Below are 17,612 nucleotides of genomic sequence, written 5' to 3' on the forward strand. Positions count from 1 at the left end.
GGGGTGAGTGAAGATCTATGTTGGAAACAAGGGGGGAACAAAGAGCTACATTGGGAACGAGGGGGAGGGAGAACAGCAGCCCCTCTGTTCACCAAGAGGCAGCATGGGCAGGATGCCATGGAAGGGGCAGATCAGGCGATGCATCCCTTGGAGGCCAGATCTGCTGCCCCTGCGGATCCTGCCACTTGAAGCGGTTGCAGCCTCTTGCCTCATAGGTGGGCCGGCCCTGGGAGAGGGAATCGGAATGTTGGTGGCAAGTGATGTTTGGCTGGGAGTTTGAAAGCGAAGGTTGAATGTGAATGAGGAGGCAGTTGAGGGCCAGAGCTTGGCGGTTGGTGTCTGGAGTTAGGAGGACCCTTTTGGAAAATGCCCGGGAAGGCCGCCAACTTCCCAAGACACCGGGTCGTCTCTCCGATGGTCACTCTCGGGCTGTAAATCTCCCTCAGTCCAGAGAGACCGGCAGTAAGCGACCCCTCCCTCCTGAGAGGAGCACACTTGTCTTCTGGCATCTCATAGCAGAAGAAAGAGTCAATTAGTAGCATAAAACTACTTTATTTTACAGTCTATATACAAAGAATCCATCAGCATGTCTGTGCTCTCTCAGCAGCAGTACAGAACAGCATCACACACAGAAGTGAAACTAAACTTCCAACAGTGCTGAGACTTCCTGTCTCACACTCTCAGACACTCACATGATATAAACAAACATAGTGCAACATACTGGAGCAGCACGGGTGGATAAAAATCCTAACAGCCTTGTGTCATGCGAAAGCTTTGGACTCTCTCTCCACCTGGACTCAGGTGTATGTAAAAGCTAAAGGTAAAGGGACCCCTGACCATTAGGTCCAGTCGTGGCCAACTCTGGGGTTGCTGCGTTCATCTTGCTTTATTGGCCAAGGGAGCCGGCGTACAGCTTCCGGGTCATGTGGCCAGCATGACTAATCCGCTTCTGGTGCACCAGAGCAGCGCACAGAAATGCCGTTTACCTTCCCACCAGAGAGGTACCTATTTATCTACTTGCACTTTGACGTGCTTTCAAACTGCTAGGTTGGCAGGAGCTGGGACCGAGCAACAGGAGCTCACCCCATCGCGGGGATTCGAACCGCCGACCTTTTGATCAGCAAGTCCTAGGCTCTGTGGTTTAACCCACAGCATATATATGTGTAAATCATAGAATTGTAGAGTTGGAAGGAGACCCCAAACGTCATCTAGTCCAAGTCCCTGCAATGCAGGAACCTCAGCTCAAGCATCCATGACAGATGGCCATTCAACCTCTCCTTAAAAACCTCAAAGGAAGGAGAATCCACACCCTTCCCACAAGGGAGACCATTCCACTGACCTTAACTGTTAAAAAAAAGGGAACTGTTGTTGGGCTCTTCTAATACTATTGTCAGAAAAGTTCAGGCCAAACTCTCTATCACACACACAAACACATGGCTGATGTCAGACACAGAGTTGCATTTGCTATCCCTCACAAACATGTTTTTCTCCAGCTCTGTCACTTCCCCTCAAACCACACAACGGCTCCAGGATGTTGCAGAGAGGAGCTTTCTTCCTGTTGTAATTACAGAAATCATGGTGATTTTCTATAGCCGAAGCCCAAGAGAGATTTATAGATGTTGCCGAGGCATCAGAATCAAGGCCGACATGAGGTTACTCATTGCATCATTCCTGGGGGAAGAATATCTCTGTCGGAGGCAGAGTGAGTCAAGATTTAGAGCAGGTGCAAGTGGGGGAGATGTGTGTGTGATCCTTAAAAGCTCTGAAGTCACCAGTGACCACTAGCTCCATGGGTGATGACGCTGCAGCTTTGGTCTTGCATGAGATTCCCTTGCACAAGCTCACAGGAGAGGTGCAGGAGCCACAGCCAGAATGGTATCCCTGCTGTTGCTACTTCTGCTGCTGCTATTGATGCCTCATGGGGTCTTTGGAAACCACAAGGCAAAATGCCATCTGAATCTGATCAGGGAAGAAAATGGAGCGCAGAATTTCTTCCGGCCTGGAGACTTCCTCGTTAGTGGGGTCATCTCTCCAAAACAATTTTTCGATCAGTTTCCGTATATCTTTTCTCAGCCCCCATTAACTAGGTTTGATGAGTAAGTAACTGTATTCTGGTGTCTCTTATGCTTCTTTACACACACACGAGAGAGAGAGAGAGAGAGAGAGAGAGAGAGAGAGAGAGAGAGAGAGAGAGAATGAATTCCACTCCCTACTTACTAGGGAAATTGCCCCTATTTCATGACTGGGACCATCATGATGTTGCTGGACTTCATCTCCCTGACTCCTGGTCACTGGCTATGCTGCCGGGGGGGCTGATGGGAGTTGGAGTCCTGCAACATATGGAGGGCCACAGGTTTATAACATACCTGTCCTGTTTCCCTTTGTCATCCCTACTTTGTTGCTTGCTCAAAGGAATCTGATCAGGGATTAAAAGGATGCATTGAGTTGAGGGAAGTACCGGTATATGCCATGACTGGATATGGTGGTGGGGATAAACTTGTAGGCTGAGCTCTCCATTTCAGCAACTGGGCATCTATGCAAGAAGACAACGAGACCCCCAAAGCGACTGCAACCTTGGCAACAAGGCCCCTACATTTCACGAACCTTCAAAAAAGAATGTCTTCATTCAGTTTTGATTTTTGAAAGTTGTGTGTTTTTCTGCTGCTTCAATGAAGAGAGTACACCTCACCATTTTTATTCTGAAGTGGGGAATTGATTTTCAACTTGAAACAAGGATATGTCTCTTCTCACCCCTCACTACAAACCTACAAGCTGCCCTTTGGTGATCATATCATAGTTATTTTCATTAAATGGTGAAGAGCAGTTTCACATTGTTTTTATTAATCTGTTTATTGCAGTGTGTCAGATAGACGCTACTGGCACATCTTATCCTTCCTGTTCACCATGCAGGAGATCAATGGGGACCCTGGGCTCTTACCCAACATCACCCTGGGCTACAACCTCTATGAGAACTTTTTCGATGCAAGGATGACTTCCGATGTCATGCTAGACCTGCTTTCGGGTGGGGAAAGCAACATCCCAAACTATACCTGTGGAAAAGCGAATAATAACCTGCTGGGTGTTTTTGAAGGGGCCAATTCTGTAATCTCAAAACAGATTTCGACCATGTCAGGAATCTACAAAATCCCACAGGTATGAAGGAGGGCATAAAACCCAATTTTTCTTCAGAGGAGTCAAGATGTTTACCTTGAGAACAAAATAAATCACTAATCTCTCACTTCCTTCACTAGATCAGTTATGGGTTTAATGCTCAGACTCTGGATGACAAATCCCAGTTCCCTTTTGTCTACCGGATGCTCCCCAAAGAAGATACTCAGTCCCAGGGGATTATCAAGCTGCTCCTGCATTTCGGATGGACGTGGGTTGGCCTCTTTGCTCCAGACAATGAGAATGGAGAAAGGTTTGTGGGTGCCCTGACATCTCAGATGATCCTCCGTGGAATCTGTGTTGCCTTCACACATAGGCTATCAGAAAGCAATCCATATCGATCATGTTGGAATTCTGCCTGGGTCAGAGGAATGTGCCACAAGCGTAGGCACCGGCAGATATTCCTGTCGACCTCCCCGCGTCTCCCAACCTCTGCTGATAAGCAGGCGAGGTCCGGCGATTCTTCTCAGATGTATGAGAGGAACACACCGTTCTTCCTCTCTCCCCTTTGGTGTCCCCAGGGAGGGGAAAGAGTCAGACAGAAAACTATTTACATCATTTATTTCTGCCTCTTACATCAGTACAGAGAATCATGTCTGCACTCAACAACAGCAAGAAGAAAACTCCTCCCAAGTACATCCAGTACGGGTCATATGACACACACACACACTGAGCTAACATCCGGTGCTCAGTACAGAATGGACTGCCCCTTTGTTCCCATGGCAACAGTCACAAACATCCTGTCTGGCTTTCCAGCCACAAGCAGCTGGCTGAGCTGCTAGAGCCTTTGCTTGCTGCAGCATTGGTGCTTTATGGTAACATACTCCCCCTAAAGTATCAATGTGTGCTGCGAGCAAAGCGTCATCCAGAGAAGAAAACAAACAGTTGTTATATTTATAACATTCCCCTGTTGTTTCAGTTCCACCCTTGGAACTACCCGCCACTGGTTTAACCAATGTACCTCTCTGGTTGTGTGACTTCGCATGACCTCGGTTAACAACTCTCTGTTGTGCCTTTGTCTCTGACTCAGACACAGCTTCAATCTGTCCTTGGTCGTTTACAATAGCAACATATGCAAGGTTAGCAAACTCCTTTGAATACCTCTTGGGTGGTACACCCTTCATTGCTCTCTCAGACCTACGTAAGAGGTTCTGATCCTCTGTGCTCACTGGTTCAACCTTTGGACTCTGTTGAGAACCAGTAGCAATCAGTGGTTCTTCCTTCACCTGTGAAGGTCTATCCATTGTGTGAGATTTCCTCTCAATGACTGTTACAACTGAACTCTCTGAGCTCTCACTGTCATCATCAGTACTACTGAACTCAATAAGATCAAACTCATCATCATCATCTGAATCGTTTCCTGTGGGAAATGTCTGTACTACCCACTCTTGCTTTGGAGCACTCTCTAGGAACTTTGTGAGAATCACCTGACCAGATTCAGACAAAATTACTCTGTAGAGACCTTTTTCATAACCCACAAAAATGCCTCTGGCATTCTTTACTCCACCTGGAGCTTCTGTTCTCACATGAGACCCGAAAACCTTAAAGTAGGCAACAGAAGGTTTTCTATTGAACAGCTTCTCAAAAGGAGAACATCCCAACTCTGTTGAGACCTTTCTCAACCACACATGAAGATAGGACGCTAGCGACTCAGCCCAATATTCATGTGGCAAATGTGAACTCAGCAATTGTGCATTCATTCCCTTTTGCAATTCTTTGTTCACTTTTACACAAACCCCCCTATTCCACGCTTCTTGTGAAACTGCCACTTTGTGGTTTATCCCTTTTCCATCCAGGAACTTCTGAAACTTCTGTAACAGAAAAATTTGCTTCTCATCTGTGAAAAGACAATCAATGTTAGCATCATGCATATTTTTAACCTTGTCACAAAACTCCTGAAACTTTTCTAAAGTTTCTTGCGGTTTCTCCATCATATAAACCCAAGAATAATTTGTGAAACAATCCACACACACAAGGTAAAATCGTGCACCGCCTCTAGATGGTTCTAGAGGACCAATCACATCAGCATACACCCGCTGAAATGCTCTGTCGACCTTCTTGGTCTTAGTCACCTTCCTGGTGCTCACACTGGTCACGCCTGTAAGAGAGATTTCGTTAGAATCAGAAGAATTACATTTCATGTAATCACTTTGATCAAAAGTCAACAAATACAGTCCATCTTTCTCTTTGGCAGTAAGAAACAGTTCTCCATCTTTGTAGATCTTGCAGCTTTTAGCATCATAGGACAGTTTCAGTCCTTTCTTTGCAATCTGCGACACGCTCAGCAGATTAAATCTCAGTTCTGGAACCAGGTAAACATCATTCATAGTCAAGTTCAGACTCTCAAGATACACAGTCCCAATTCCAGTCGTTTCCAACTCCTGACCGTTGGCCTGTTTCACAGTGAAGCTTTGCTTCTTCAACGTCGAAAACAGTCCTCTGTGCGGGCACATATGAACCGTGGCGCCCGTGTCAATTATGAACGAGTTCCCAACATCTGGCGTGGTTCCTTTCGCCATCATAGCCTTTGCAGGTTTCACCTGGCACTTGGTACGGCTTTTGCCTGACGCCTGAGGCTTCGTAGAGCTGCTCTTTGCTCCTCTTGACTGGCGCGGCTTCTTACAGTTTCGCTGTAGATGCCCAGTCTGTCCACAATTGTAGCATCGGACAGCACTCAATGCTACACCATGCTCTCCAGTAGCATCAGCAGTGGGGGAATTAGAACTCTGTTCTTCCCTCCCCCTGTCTTTTTCTTCCAGTGCAGCAAGTCTGTCGTGTTCATTCAGGACCACAGCACACACTCTCTCCGCGGTCAGCTGCGCGGCCGGTAGGGAACCAAGCTGACTGGCAACAACCTTGTAGGTGCGACTAAGGCTGTTTATCATCATGAAGCAAAACACTTCCTCCTGAAGACGGAAATTGCGTTCCACCATCTGTTGACGCAGAAACTTCATTTCTGTCAGGTGCGCTTGAACATCTCCATCAGGCGCAAGTCTCAGATTGGTCAATTTCTCAAAATACAGCAACGCTGAAGAACCAGCATCTCTCTGATGCGTTGTACGCAGCGTGTCCCATACCTCTTTCGCATTTTCTAAATGCTGAACATGCACCAACTGATCATCTGAGACACACAGAATTATAGCAGTCCTGGCCCTTACATTCTGTGACTCCCAACCTCTGGTTGGTGCTGCAGGGATGGGGTTTTCAATTACATCAAAAAGCCTCTGATTCTGCAGCAGGGCCTTCATCTTTACAGACCAAGATGAATAATTGTCACTGGTTAAGGAAGGAGGGCAAGGCAAACCTCCCCCTTTCTTGGCATCCATCTTGAAGCCAAGCCTCCAGCCCACAATGTCAAACAAACTGTGAAATCCAACAGTTGTTTTTTTCTTTCTCACGCAGCAAACTGCAGATTGTTTACGCTCTTTGCACCTGGCAGCTAAACTCAGGCTGCTATTGAAAAGTCCCTTCCAAGAGCTCGTAAACCTTGTAGCCGAAACATTCTCTGATTTTGTTTCGCTTTCCCAGGCTCACACTCAGAGTCCAGCCCCTTTGCCAGTAACTTTCCAACTTTCCGTTACCTAGCAACAATGCATTTCAATAAGACATCTTATCTACCACAAAAATTTGTGGAATGCAGGCCTCTTCCTCCGGAGCTTTTGTTTTCTTTGAAACGCAGCTCCGTGAACCAGGGAATTAATCTTCCTGCGTTCACACTTTTAGCCCGAAATGCAGCATACCTTGAACTCCGTTGCTTGGAAAACACCTCTTCTTTCCACCAGCTGTCTGTGGAGCCTCTGGCATTTCTCAGACGCTTTTCTTCCTCCTTGGAGCAGAGGAGGACAATCCACCAGCCTCTCATGCAGATGTCCGATGAATCGCAACCATCCGAAGGCTACCACTGTTGGAATTCTGCCTGGGTCAGAGGAATGTGCCACAAGCGTAGGCACCGGCAGATATTCCTGTCGACCTCCCCGCGTCTCCCAACCTCTGCTGATAAGCAGGCGAGGTCCGGCGATTCTTCTCAGATGTATGAGAGGAACACACCGTTCTTCCTCTCTCCCCTTTGGTGTCCCCAGGGAGGGGAAAGAGTCAGACAGAAAACTATTTACATCATTTATTTCTGCCTCTTACATCAGTACAGAGAATCATGTCTGCACTCAACAACAGCAAGAAGAAAACTCCTCCCAAGTACATCCAGTACGGGTCATATGACACACACACACACTGAGCTAACATCCGGTGCTCAGTACAGAATGGACTGCCCCTTTGTTCCCATGGCAACAGTCACAAACATCCTGTCTGGCTTTCCAGCCACAAGCAGCTGGCTGAGCTGCTAGAGCCTTTGCTTGCTGCAGCATTGGTGCTTTATGGTAACAGATCACTTGTGCCAAATGTGCCAGTTATGATATGGAGACAAGTCAATGTATTTCTATACTATGAGAACACTTACACAGGATGGATACCAGTCATGGCCCTACAACAAAGATACCATAAAGAAGCTGAGGCAAGAGTTTGGATCACAACAGATTTTCATGACATCAACTATAATTTACTTATGGGTCCAGAGTTTTTCCATCCCATCCATGGTTCCTTCTCCTTTGTAATGAAGACCAAAAAAAGAACCATACATTACTACTATACACCATCTTCATATCTTCTTTATTGGTTTTGGAGAAAAGCATTTTATTGCATATATTCGAAGCATACCTTGTCTGTGAAAGGTCGGACAAAATGCACCGAGAAGGAGAAGCTGGAGACTCTGCCCAAGGAGGAGCTGGAGAGATCCCTCTCCCAAGACAGCTACAGCACTTACTTCCATGTCCAAGCCGTGGCGCACGCTTTACATGCTGCATGTTCATCAAGGTCAAAACGGATGCCGAGGATGAGTGGAACCAACAGTTTGGGGTGTCAAAGTCTACAGCCATGGCAGGTATTTCCTTTCACCTTTTCCTAACTTCAATCCATCTTCCTGACTGTGGAATAAAATCTAGTACCAGGACAAATGATTTGTCCTTTTAAATTGAGGCTCTTGTGCAGATCAATATTTCTGCCCACCATGGGTATGTCAGAAGAAGACCCTCTCATTTTCCTATGGTTACTCTTTAGTGCTCTGAGAGGAGTCATCTTAGCTGAAGTTGGTGTGTCCTCATCTCCTCCTCTGTCTCTGCTGGCCTTCGGTGAGCAGCTGCAACACGGATGGAGCGGGAACACAAGCCTTCTGGTCACACAGGTCTTCCCCACGATTCTGAGATGTACACTCATTGAGCTTTTTCTATTTTAATCTTTATATACTGCCCTTTATTTTGTGTGTGTGTGTGTGTGTGTGTGTGTGTGTGTATGTGTAAACACTGGTTGTTTTATAATATATCAACAGAACAGAATTATTAAAAATGCTGAAAGTTTCAAAACAATACCAACCAACTGTGTATTGGATAAAACAGAAGACAAAAAGAATAGCCACAGCAGGGATCTTTTCCACGTGCTGGAAATGCTTGTTGAAAGCAAAGATGTTAATAATAATAATAATAATAGGAACTTTCTAACTTTGTGTCTAGGGACGCGGGTGGCGCTGTGGGTAAAACCTCAGTGCCTAGGACTTGCTGATCACACGGTCGGTGGTTCGAATCCCCGCGGCGGGGTGCGCTCCCATCGTTCGGTCCCAGCGCCTGCCAACCTAGCAGTTCGAAAGCACCTCCGCGTGCAAGTAGATAAATAGGGACCGCTTACCAGGGGGAAGGTAAACGGCGTTCCGTGTGCTGCGCTGGCTCGCCAGATGCAGCTTGTCACGCTGGCCACGTGACCCGGAAGTGTCTGCGGACAGCGCTGGCTCCCGGCCTATAGAGTGAGATGAGCGCACAACCCTAGAGTCTGGCAAGACTGGTCCGAACGGGCAGGGGTACCTTTACCTTTACCTTTACCTAACTTTGTGTCTATGTGCAGAAATTAGCACCAGGGGTGCAACGAAGCAGTGACTGTCGCAATTGGCACTGTTTCTGTTCTTCTGCAATGTTTCATTCCACTAAGATGAGAGCCAGTGTGGTGTAGTGGTTAAGAGAGGTAGACTCGTAATCTGGAGAACTGGGTTCGTGTCTCCACTCCTCCACATGCAGCTGCTGGGTGACCTTGGGCTAGTCACACTTCTCTGAAGTCTCTCAGCCTCACTCACCACACAGAGTGTTTGTTGTGGGGGAGGAAGGGAAAGGAGATTGTTGGCCGCTTTGAGACTTCCTAGGGTAGCGATAAAGCAGGATATCAAATCCAAACTACTCCTCCTCCTCCTCCTCCTCTTCTTCTTCAATGTACACTGGGATGGAATGACTGGCTCTCAAACTGATCTAGGTCAGTGATTCCCACTGGGGGTCCCTGTAACCCACCCAGGGAGTCTGTGGCACCATTCACATAACAAAAACACTCTGCCTGCCTGTGACTCCCAGCATCTTTCTTCCAGCTTCACCCCTTCTTAAGAGCAACCCAGTTTTCCAATACCTCCATGGGTGGAATGCATTTGGATGAGAATGGGGAGCTGCCAGGCAACTATGACCTTGTGAACTGGGTGGTGTTTCCCAACGAGTCTCGTGCCAGAGTGAAAGTTGGGAGTGTAGAGAGAGAGACACCCATTGACACAAAGTTCACTATCAACTCGGATGCTATTTTGTGGCCCCAGAGGTTTAACAAGGTAGGGGAAACTTTTTCTGTATGGCATCTGTTGGTATGTATTAATTTGTGGAATAATTCACACAGGACTTGGACTGCAGTCCTTTGCCCAGTGCAGGGGTGGGAGCTGGCATACAAGGGTGTCCCCCTCATACCTTGAGCCCCATATGCATGAAGTGGACATGGAATATCCACATTCCATTTTGAAATTTGGAAATTTGGGTTTGACAGTGACACCATGTTTAGAGACAGAAAAGAGGAACAATGAATGATGAAACAAGCAAGGAAACAGACCAAATAGGTTTTTGAGGAACGTGCCAGAAGTCCTGGCAGTGCTAGTGGTCCATGAGATGCTGCTGGGTCCATTCCAGACTCTATCAACCAATTCCATAGAGAGAAATTGTCCCCTTGATGCACCTTCCTCTCTTTGTGTTTAGACTGTGCCTTGCTCCAGATGCACCGAAAGCTGTCACCCTGGATATTTCAAGGTGATCCAAGAAGGGGAGCCGGTTTGCTGCTATGTTTGTTCTCCGTGTGCGGAAGGGACCATCTCCATTCAGGAAGGCGGGTGACTCCAAGGGAGAGGCCATTTCTTGGGGGAATAGAAAGAGGGCAAAGATTCACTCAGATACATTTTCTGTTGAGATCTGAGAGCAATTTCTTAACAAGCATCTAGGGCTGAATCTAGACATACCAAAAAAGTTTCAGGAAAATGTGTTGTAAACATCATAATGGGAAATCACTCTACAGTGTCATCGGGTGTCACAGTGTTATAACACATTTTAAATGCTTTTAAAAAACAACAACCCACTGTAGCTGAGTCACCTTCAGAGTTTGTAATCATCTCCCACAAAACAAAACACCTTAGCTGCCAAAGGTGAAGATACAGAAATGTGTCTTCTTTTTTTAAAAAATTATATTTTATTAATTTTCCATACATTCATACCACATTACAATTTCTATTAAATTTTCCATTTTTGACTTCCTTCGGCTTCTCTGCCAATCATCCAAATTCTAACTTCTTTAATTACGCATTTCCACATTTTCCTATTGCCTTTATACCTAGCCCCCACTTCTATTTTACCTTTTTACAATATTTCTTATGCTGTTACAGAGCTTCTCTAAATGCCACTAGCGTTATTCCATTATCACTTATACATTCCCAGTATTCAACTAATTTTCCCCAGTCCTCGATGAACTTTTGATCTCGTAGATATCTGATCTTCCCAGTCAGTTTATCAGGTTCTGCATAGTCCATCAGCTTCATTCTCCACTCTTCCAACGTTGGTATTTGTTCTTGTTTCCATTTCTGGGCCAGTAATATTCTTGCCGCTGTTACTGCATATTGGAAAAGTTTATGGTCCTTTCTATTTATTTCATTACCGACAATTCCTAAAAGAAAAGCCTCTGGTTTTTTAACAAATGTATATTTCAACATTTTTTTCAGCTCATTATATATCAACACCCAGAAGCTTTTCACTTTCTTACATTCCCACCACATATGATAAAATGTAGCATCTTTTTCTTTACATTTCCAACACCTCTTACATGTTTTGTACATTTTTGCAAGTTTTACTGGTGTAATATACCATCTATATATCATTTTCATAACATTTTCCTTTAATGCAGTACATGCAGTAAATTTAATACTTTCATTCCATAGTTTTATCCAATCGTTAAATTGTATATTATGACCAATATCTCTGGCCCATTTTATCATGACTGATTTAACTTCTTCATCCTTTGTATGCCATTCCAACAATATCTTATACATTTTGGATAAGATTTTATATTCATTATTTATTATTTCTATTTGAAATTTAGAATCTTTCTCTGCATATCCATATTCTTTTAAATCTTTTTTAAACATGTTGTTTATTTGGAAATAATGCAACCAATCATATACCGACTCTTTCACTTCTTCATAAGGTTTCATTTTCCATTTCCCCCCTTCTTTAATAATCAAATTTCCATATGTAATCCAATTCTTTCTCTATTAATTTTTTTAACACTCATAACCTCTAAAGGAGACAACCAGTGTGGGATTTTTACTTCAAGTAGGTTTTTATACCTCTCCCATATTTCTATTAGCGATCTTCGGAAAATGTGGTTCTCAAAACCTTTATGGATTTTCTTCTTTTCAGCCCATAAATACGCGTGCCATCCAAATCTGTTGTCAAATCCTTCTAAATCTAACAACTCTGTATTTTCTAATTTTATCCATTCCTTTAACGAACAAAGACATGAGGCTTCATAATACAGTTTCAAGTCTGGCAAGGCGAAGCCTCCCAGAAATGTGTCTTCACCAGGCAAAGAGAGTGGGAGAATGAAGACAGCAGAGACACCTCTGGAGGGAGGCCATTGCCTCTCAGCTTTACCTACATCCCAAGGGGATGAAAAGTGAGAAAAATCTTGTGTGTCAACTCTATGTCCTTGGAGGAAAGGAGGGGTGCAACAGTGGACATTAAATATACAGTGGTACCTCCGGTTGGCACAGGATCCGTTCTGGAGCTCCAGTTGGATCCCGAGGAATTTGCAACTGGAGGTGCCTGTTCTGCACATGCGCACAGTGCAGGGAGTGCTTCTGCACATTCATGTGTGGCGAAACCTGAAAAAATACTTGCAGGTTTGCCGCGTGCATAACTCGAAGGATACACAACCAGAGGAATGCATATCCAGAGATACCATTCTATACACAAATAAAACTAAATCTTTCACATTGTTATTTCCTAACCTCCAGAATATCAGTAACCCCCCCCCCCGAAGTATTAGAAGCTACGTGGTTATGGATGCAAGGAATACTAAAGCCACTCTTTTTCTCATTTTCAGATGCAACACACTGCACCAAATGTTCAGAAGATCAGCATCCAAACAAGGACCAAGTTCAATGTCTTCCCAAGATTATCAACTTCCTAGACTACAAAGAGTATTGGGGGATCCTCTTGGCTTCCCTTGCTCTCTTCTTATCCTTAACCACAGGCTTTGTGCTGGCAACCTTCATTAAATACAATGAAACTCCAATAGTCAAAGCCAACAATCGGGACCTCACCTACATCCTCCTCATCTCCCTCCTTCTCTCATTTTTGTCCTCTTTCCTCTTCATTGGACGGCCAAGGAAAGTGACTTGCCTTCTCCGCCAGACAACCTTCAGCCTCATCTTCTCAGTTGCTGTCTCTTCTGTCTTGGCAAAAACCATCACTGTGGTGTTGGCCTTCTTGGCCACTAAACCAGGGAACGGGGTGAGGAGATGGCTGGGGAAGAGTTTGGCCCACTCCATTGTCATTTCCTGCTCCAGTGTCCAAGTTCTCATATGCAGCACCTGGCTAGGGATCTCTCCTCCATTCCCAGAATTTGACATGAGCTCCCAGCTTGGAGAAATCATTGTCCAATGCAATGAAGGCTCTGTTGCCATGTTTTACAGTTCCCTTGGCTACATGGGCTTCCTGGCTGCCATCTGCTTCACAGTGGCTTTCCTAGCCAGGAAGCTTCCTGGGGCCTTTAATGAAGCCAAGCTGATCACCTTCAGCATGCTGGGCTTCTGCAGTGTTTGGGTGTCCTTTGTGCCCACCTACCTGAGCACCAAAGGGAAATACATGGTAGCTGTGCAGGTCTTTTCCATCTTAGTCTCCTGTGCTGGGCTTCTGGGCTGCATCTTCATGCCCAAGTGCTACATTATTTTACTGAGGCCTGATCTGAACACAAAGGAGCATCTGACTACAAAACACTAAAGACAACATTGGATCTGTAATAGGGCGGAACTCTAATAAATAGTTCGAAGGAGTCCCCTGCAGAATTGAACTCTCTTGTTCAGTTGTTGGAAGCCGACAGAGTATCTCCTTCCCCTGTCACCTTCTCAACCATATATTTTATTAGGCTTAATTTGGGGGTAGATCCAGGAGGCTTTGCCCCAAATTGGCCTGGATTGGGTGGGGGAGGAGCTGTGCGCTACCTCTTAGTAGTAAGTGAAATACTTACTAAAATACTTACTAATACAGTGGTGCCCCGCAAGACGAATGCCTCGCAAGACGGAAAACTCGCTAGACGAAAGAGTTTTCCGTTTTGGAGGTGCTTCACAAAACGAATTTCCTATGGGCTTGCTTCGCAAGACGACAATGTCTTGCGAGTTCCTGCTGGTTTTTTCCCCTTTCCCCCCCTTTTTCTAAGCCGCTAAGCCGCTTATCAGCTGATCCGATCGGGAGATAAGCCGCTAAAAGCCGCTAAAAGCCGCTAATAGCGCTAAAAGCGCTAATCCGCTAATCCATCAATGGGCTTGCTTCGCAAGACGAAAAAACCGCTAGACGAAGAGAATCACAGAACGGATTCTTTTCGTCTTGCGAGGCACCACTGTAAGTACTTCCTACAGCTGAATCTGGACCAGAACCATGGCTTCCTGTTGGGACAAAAACCATTTCTGGGTAGGATCCATTCTACAAATCAGTTATGGTGCAGAAATACGGGTATTTCTAAAATGAAAGAAATAAAGAAAAAAGAATCTGGAAATACCCCGGAATAAATATAGTTGTGTTAATTTTTTCTTAGGCATCAGATCTCCCCTCCACTACTGAAAAACGGCCTGTTTTGCCTTCAGAGTGGCAATATTAAGGAGAAAAGTTAGATTATTCAGAGGAGCAAACCCTTCCCTGACAGAATTCCTGGTTTCAATATTTATTTTAACTGTGTAATGCATTTTATTCTGTTTTCATTTTTTGTCTCTTGTAATGGCTTCAGCTACACAAATAAATAATATTCAGATTCATATTCGGATGGGATCCAAAGCCTGTGGCTTTCTATTTTGCTTCTTTTTACACAGCACAATAATTACTTATTTCAAACTTCCATATGTCATACTATTCTGTTCTCTTTGGAGTGGTTCTAATTGTTTAATTATTGTAACATTTTATTGTTGGTTTTTTTAATTATATATTGTAATCCATCCTGGGGCTTTATGACAAAGAGCAAGTGAAAAATCTTAAAGAAATAAATAAAAATATAGAGAGTGTGAAATTATTTGTCCTTCTTTTGGTTTGTATTCAAAGCATCGTCCATCATTTTCAGCAGGCAGTGCTGAGTTGTAGTGTTTCTCTCTCTTTTTTTTATAAGATATTTATTAAAGTTTCACAAATTATATAGACAAACACAATAATACAAACAAACACAAACAAAAAACAAGTATAATTTCAAACCCTTATTTTCTTATAACTTACTTCTCCGACCTCCTCATACCTCCCCTTTCTGCATTCCAATTTCAGATTTTAATTCAGCAAATCCTCACCCTTAATTTTATCTAATTTTTAACCTTTCTTTTCTTTTAACTTAATCCTTACAGCTGTAAACCACTTAATTTCTAAAACCACATAATTCTAACATTCATTAATTTTACAATGTTTCTTAAGATAGTTCTTAAATTTCTTCCAATCTTCTTCCGCCGTCTCTTTTCCCTGGTCTCGGATTCTGCCAGTCATTTCTGCCAGTCCCATATAGTCTATCACCTTCATCTGCCATTCTTCCAAGGTGGGTAGATCTTGTGTCTTCCAATACTTTGCGATGAGTATTCTTGCTGCTGTTGTAGCATACATAAAGAATGTTCTGTCTTTGGCACCAATTGGCTGACCATGCCCAGGAGAAAGGCCTCTGGTTTCTGAGTTGTAGTGTTTCTCCAAGGAGTTCAGAACTTGAATTAATTCTAGCTTCTCTCTACTGAAAAACGAAAAGTCATCAGTCTGTCCGCACATGCTCCAAGCTCTTTATTATTCCAGGAATCTTTTCCTGTGCCTCTCGCTTTCCTGAAATACTTTTTGAGAAGTCACTTGAATGGCAGAAAGCATCCTTAATATCTTCATAGCAAACGTTTATACATTATCTGGCTGTTAACTGTATTCCATAAGCCTTACTAAAGGACAATGATGATTTGCTACCATTTGTATTTTTCCCTCTGTGGCTGGTGGATGTTGCATGCTCCGGCACCAGGGGTGGGGGGGTGGGGCGGAGAGCAGGCGGAGATGGGGCTGGCACGCGTCCTGGGGGTGTGGTGTGGTGTGCATCCTGGGGGTGTGGCACACTGCCCATGGGGCAGTGGCACCCAGCGTGGGCATGGGGGCAGCCACGATGACACCCACCGGGATCTCGCTCTGTAATTGCTAAGCTTTGGAGTTATGCTATACAGAAATATGTATATCCACACAAAACCAGCTTTATAAGAATATAGGAAACTGTGAGAGAACAAAAAAAGATTTATCGACTGCTTCAGATTCAGTAAATTTAACGTTTTAGAATATATGAGTTATGGAGACGCTTTCATAAAAGGAGTCAAGGCAACATATACTAACCAGTCAGCTAAGTTGATAGTAAATAATGCCCTGACTGAGAATTGTGAAATAGCTAAAGGAACAAAATAAGGCTGCCCATTCTCATCTTTGTTGTTTATAATAGTTTTAGAAGTATTGGTGCAAAGAATAAGATTAAAGGTATCTTCTTCTTCTTTTTTGGCGATCACTCGTAGCTGAATAAGATTGTCTTGCATAAACACAGTTTTAGCAAGAAGTCCGTAAGTAAGAGTGGGACAGAGGCAATATAAATTTAAAGTATTTAGCAGGTCTTAAGATTAATAAAGATAAAACTATTGGTTAAAAATATAAATGATGAGAGGAAAAATAAATTACAAGTTGTGTCTGCTGGGAGCTCTAATCAAAGAAAATCTGGAGGACACCATATTAGTGGCCCCTCTACAAAAAAGTGGTATGTGAATTTTGTTTAAAATAAAAATAGAGATTTAGGCCGTGTCATGGAGGTGGATAAGGCTATAAACAAGTACTAGCCCTTATGAATATGTCCTCCCTCCATTGTCTGAGGCAGGAAGACCCTGAGTGCCAGTTCTTGGGCATCACATGTAGGGAAAGGGATGCTGCACTGACCCCCCTGCTTGTGGCCTTCCTTTTGAGGCAACTGGTTGTCCATTTTGAGAAGAGGATGCTGGACTTTATGGGCCCTTCACCTGATCCAGCTTCAGGGCTCTTCTGATGTCAATCATGTTCAGCCAAACTCAACTTTTCCCCTCCTTGAACCATGTCAGTCTCTTGCGTCAACATGTTTTTCTCCTGCTCTGCACCTGCTCCCAGAGGAGACCTCTCTTCCACTTACAATTATCAGAACCACAGTGATCTGTTCTTATCCTCCTTGCACACCCTTCAAATGTTGCCTTTGGGAACAATAACACAAACATCAAAATCAAGAGCAGCAAGAGATTATTTACTCCACTGTGCCTGAAAAGTTTGATGTATAAAATGTATTGTGTGCCACAACGAGTCCTTGCAGTCAATATAGAGTTCAGGTGAAAGGGTGTAGGGGATAAGTCCTTGTGAAACTTAATCGGAGCATAGGAAGCTGCCTTCTAGCTTAGTAGTATCTACTGACTGGAAGCAGCTCTCCAAGTAGAGGACATCCTCAGCCCTACCTGGAACAGTTAGGAGAGGTTGAACCTGGCACTTTTGGGTGCAAGCCAATGATCTACCGCTGAGCTATATCCTTTCCTCTTTGTCTCTGAAGCCAGAGCTGGACATGTCTTTGCAAGAGTTTAGGCTTCTTCTGATTAGCTGGCTATGGAGTTGAGAGGAACAGTCAGAAGGGAAGTGTAGGCAGTGGATTCAGAATGATAGCACAGCTCTTGTTGCTCCCTCTTGTAACCTGCGGGATGCAGCAGAAGGCAAAATGCTCACTGAATCTGGTCAGGGATTTCAATTATGCTGTGAATTTTTACAGACCAGGAAACCATCTCATTAGTGGAATCGTAT

The 17,612-nt window shown here is 44.3% G+C and overlaps 1 protein-coding gene across 1 annotated transcript; it reads left to right on the forward strand.

Annotated features, from left to right (window-relative positions):
- Window positions 1-328: 328 nt before the first annotated feature.
- LOC308470150 (vomeronasal type-2 receptor 26-like) lies at window positions 329-14,829 on the forward strand. The gene is made up of 6 exons (XM_080993439.1): window positions 329-3,153; window positions 3,252-3,508; window positions 7,549-8,101; window positions 10,263-10,389; window positions 12,655-13,819; window positions 14,177-14,829. Exons 1-5 carry the CDS (start codon window positions 2,905-2,907, stop codon window positions 13,551-13,553), a joined length of 2,085 nt encoding a protein of 694 aa, XP_080849565.1. The 5' UTR covers window positions 329-2,904; the 3' UTR covers window positions 13,554-13,819; window positions 14,177-14,829.
- Window positions 14,830-17,612: the final 2,783 nt, after the last annotated feature.

Source organism: Podarcis pityusensis (genome assembly GCF_964106645.2).
Source record: "Podarcis pityusensis genome assembly, chromosome: 2".
NCBI classification, from domain to species: Eukaryota; Metazoa; Chordata; class Lepidosauria; order Squamata; family Lacertidae; genus Podarcis; species Podarcis pityusensis.

Excerpts from the sequence above, each read along its gene's own strand:
- LOC308470150 (XM_080993439.1), top strand. The coding sequence starts at position 2,905 with ATGCAGGAGATCAATGGGGACCCTGGGCTCTTACCCAACATCACCCTG. Across the intron at positions 3,154-3,251 it reads GAATCTACAAAATCCCACAG|ATCAGTTATGGGTTTAATGC; the intron begins GTATGAAGGAGG and ends TTCCTTCACTAG. Across the intron at positions 10,390-12,654 it reads GACCATCTCCATTCAGGAAG|ATGCAACACACTGCACCAAA; the intron begins GCGGGTGACTCC and ends TCTCATTTTCAG.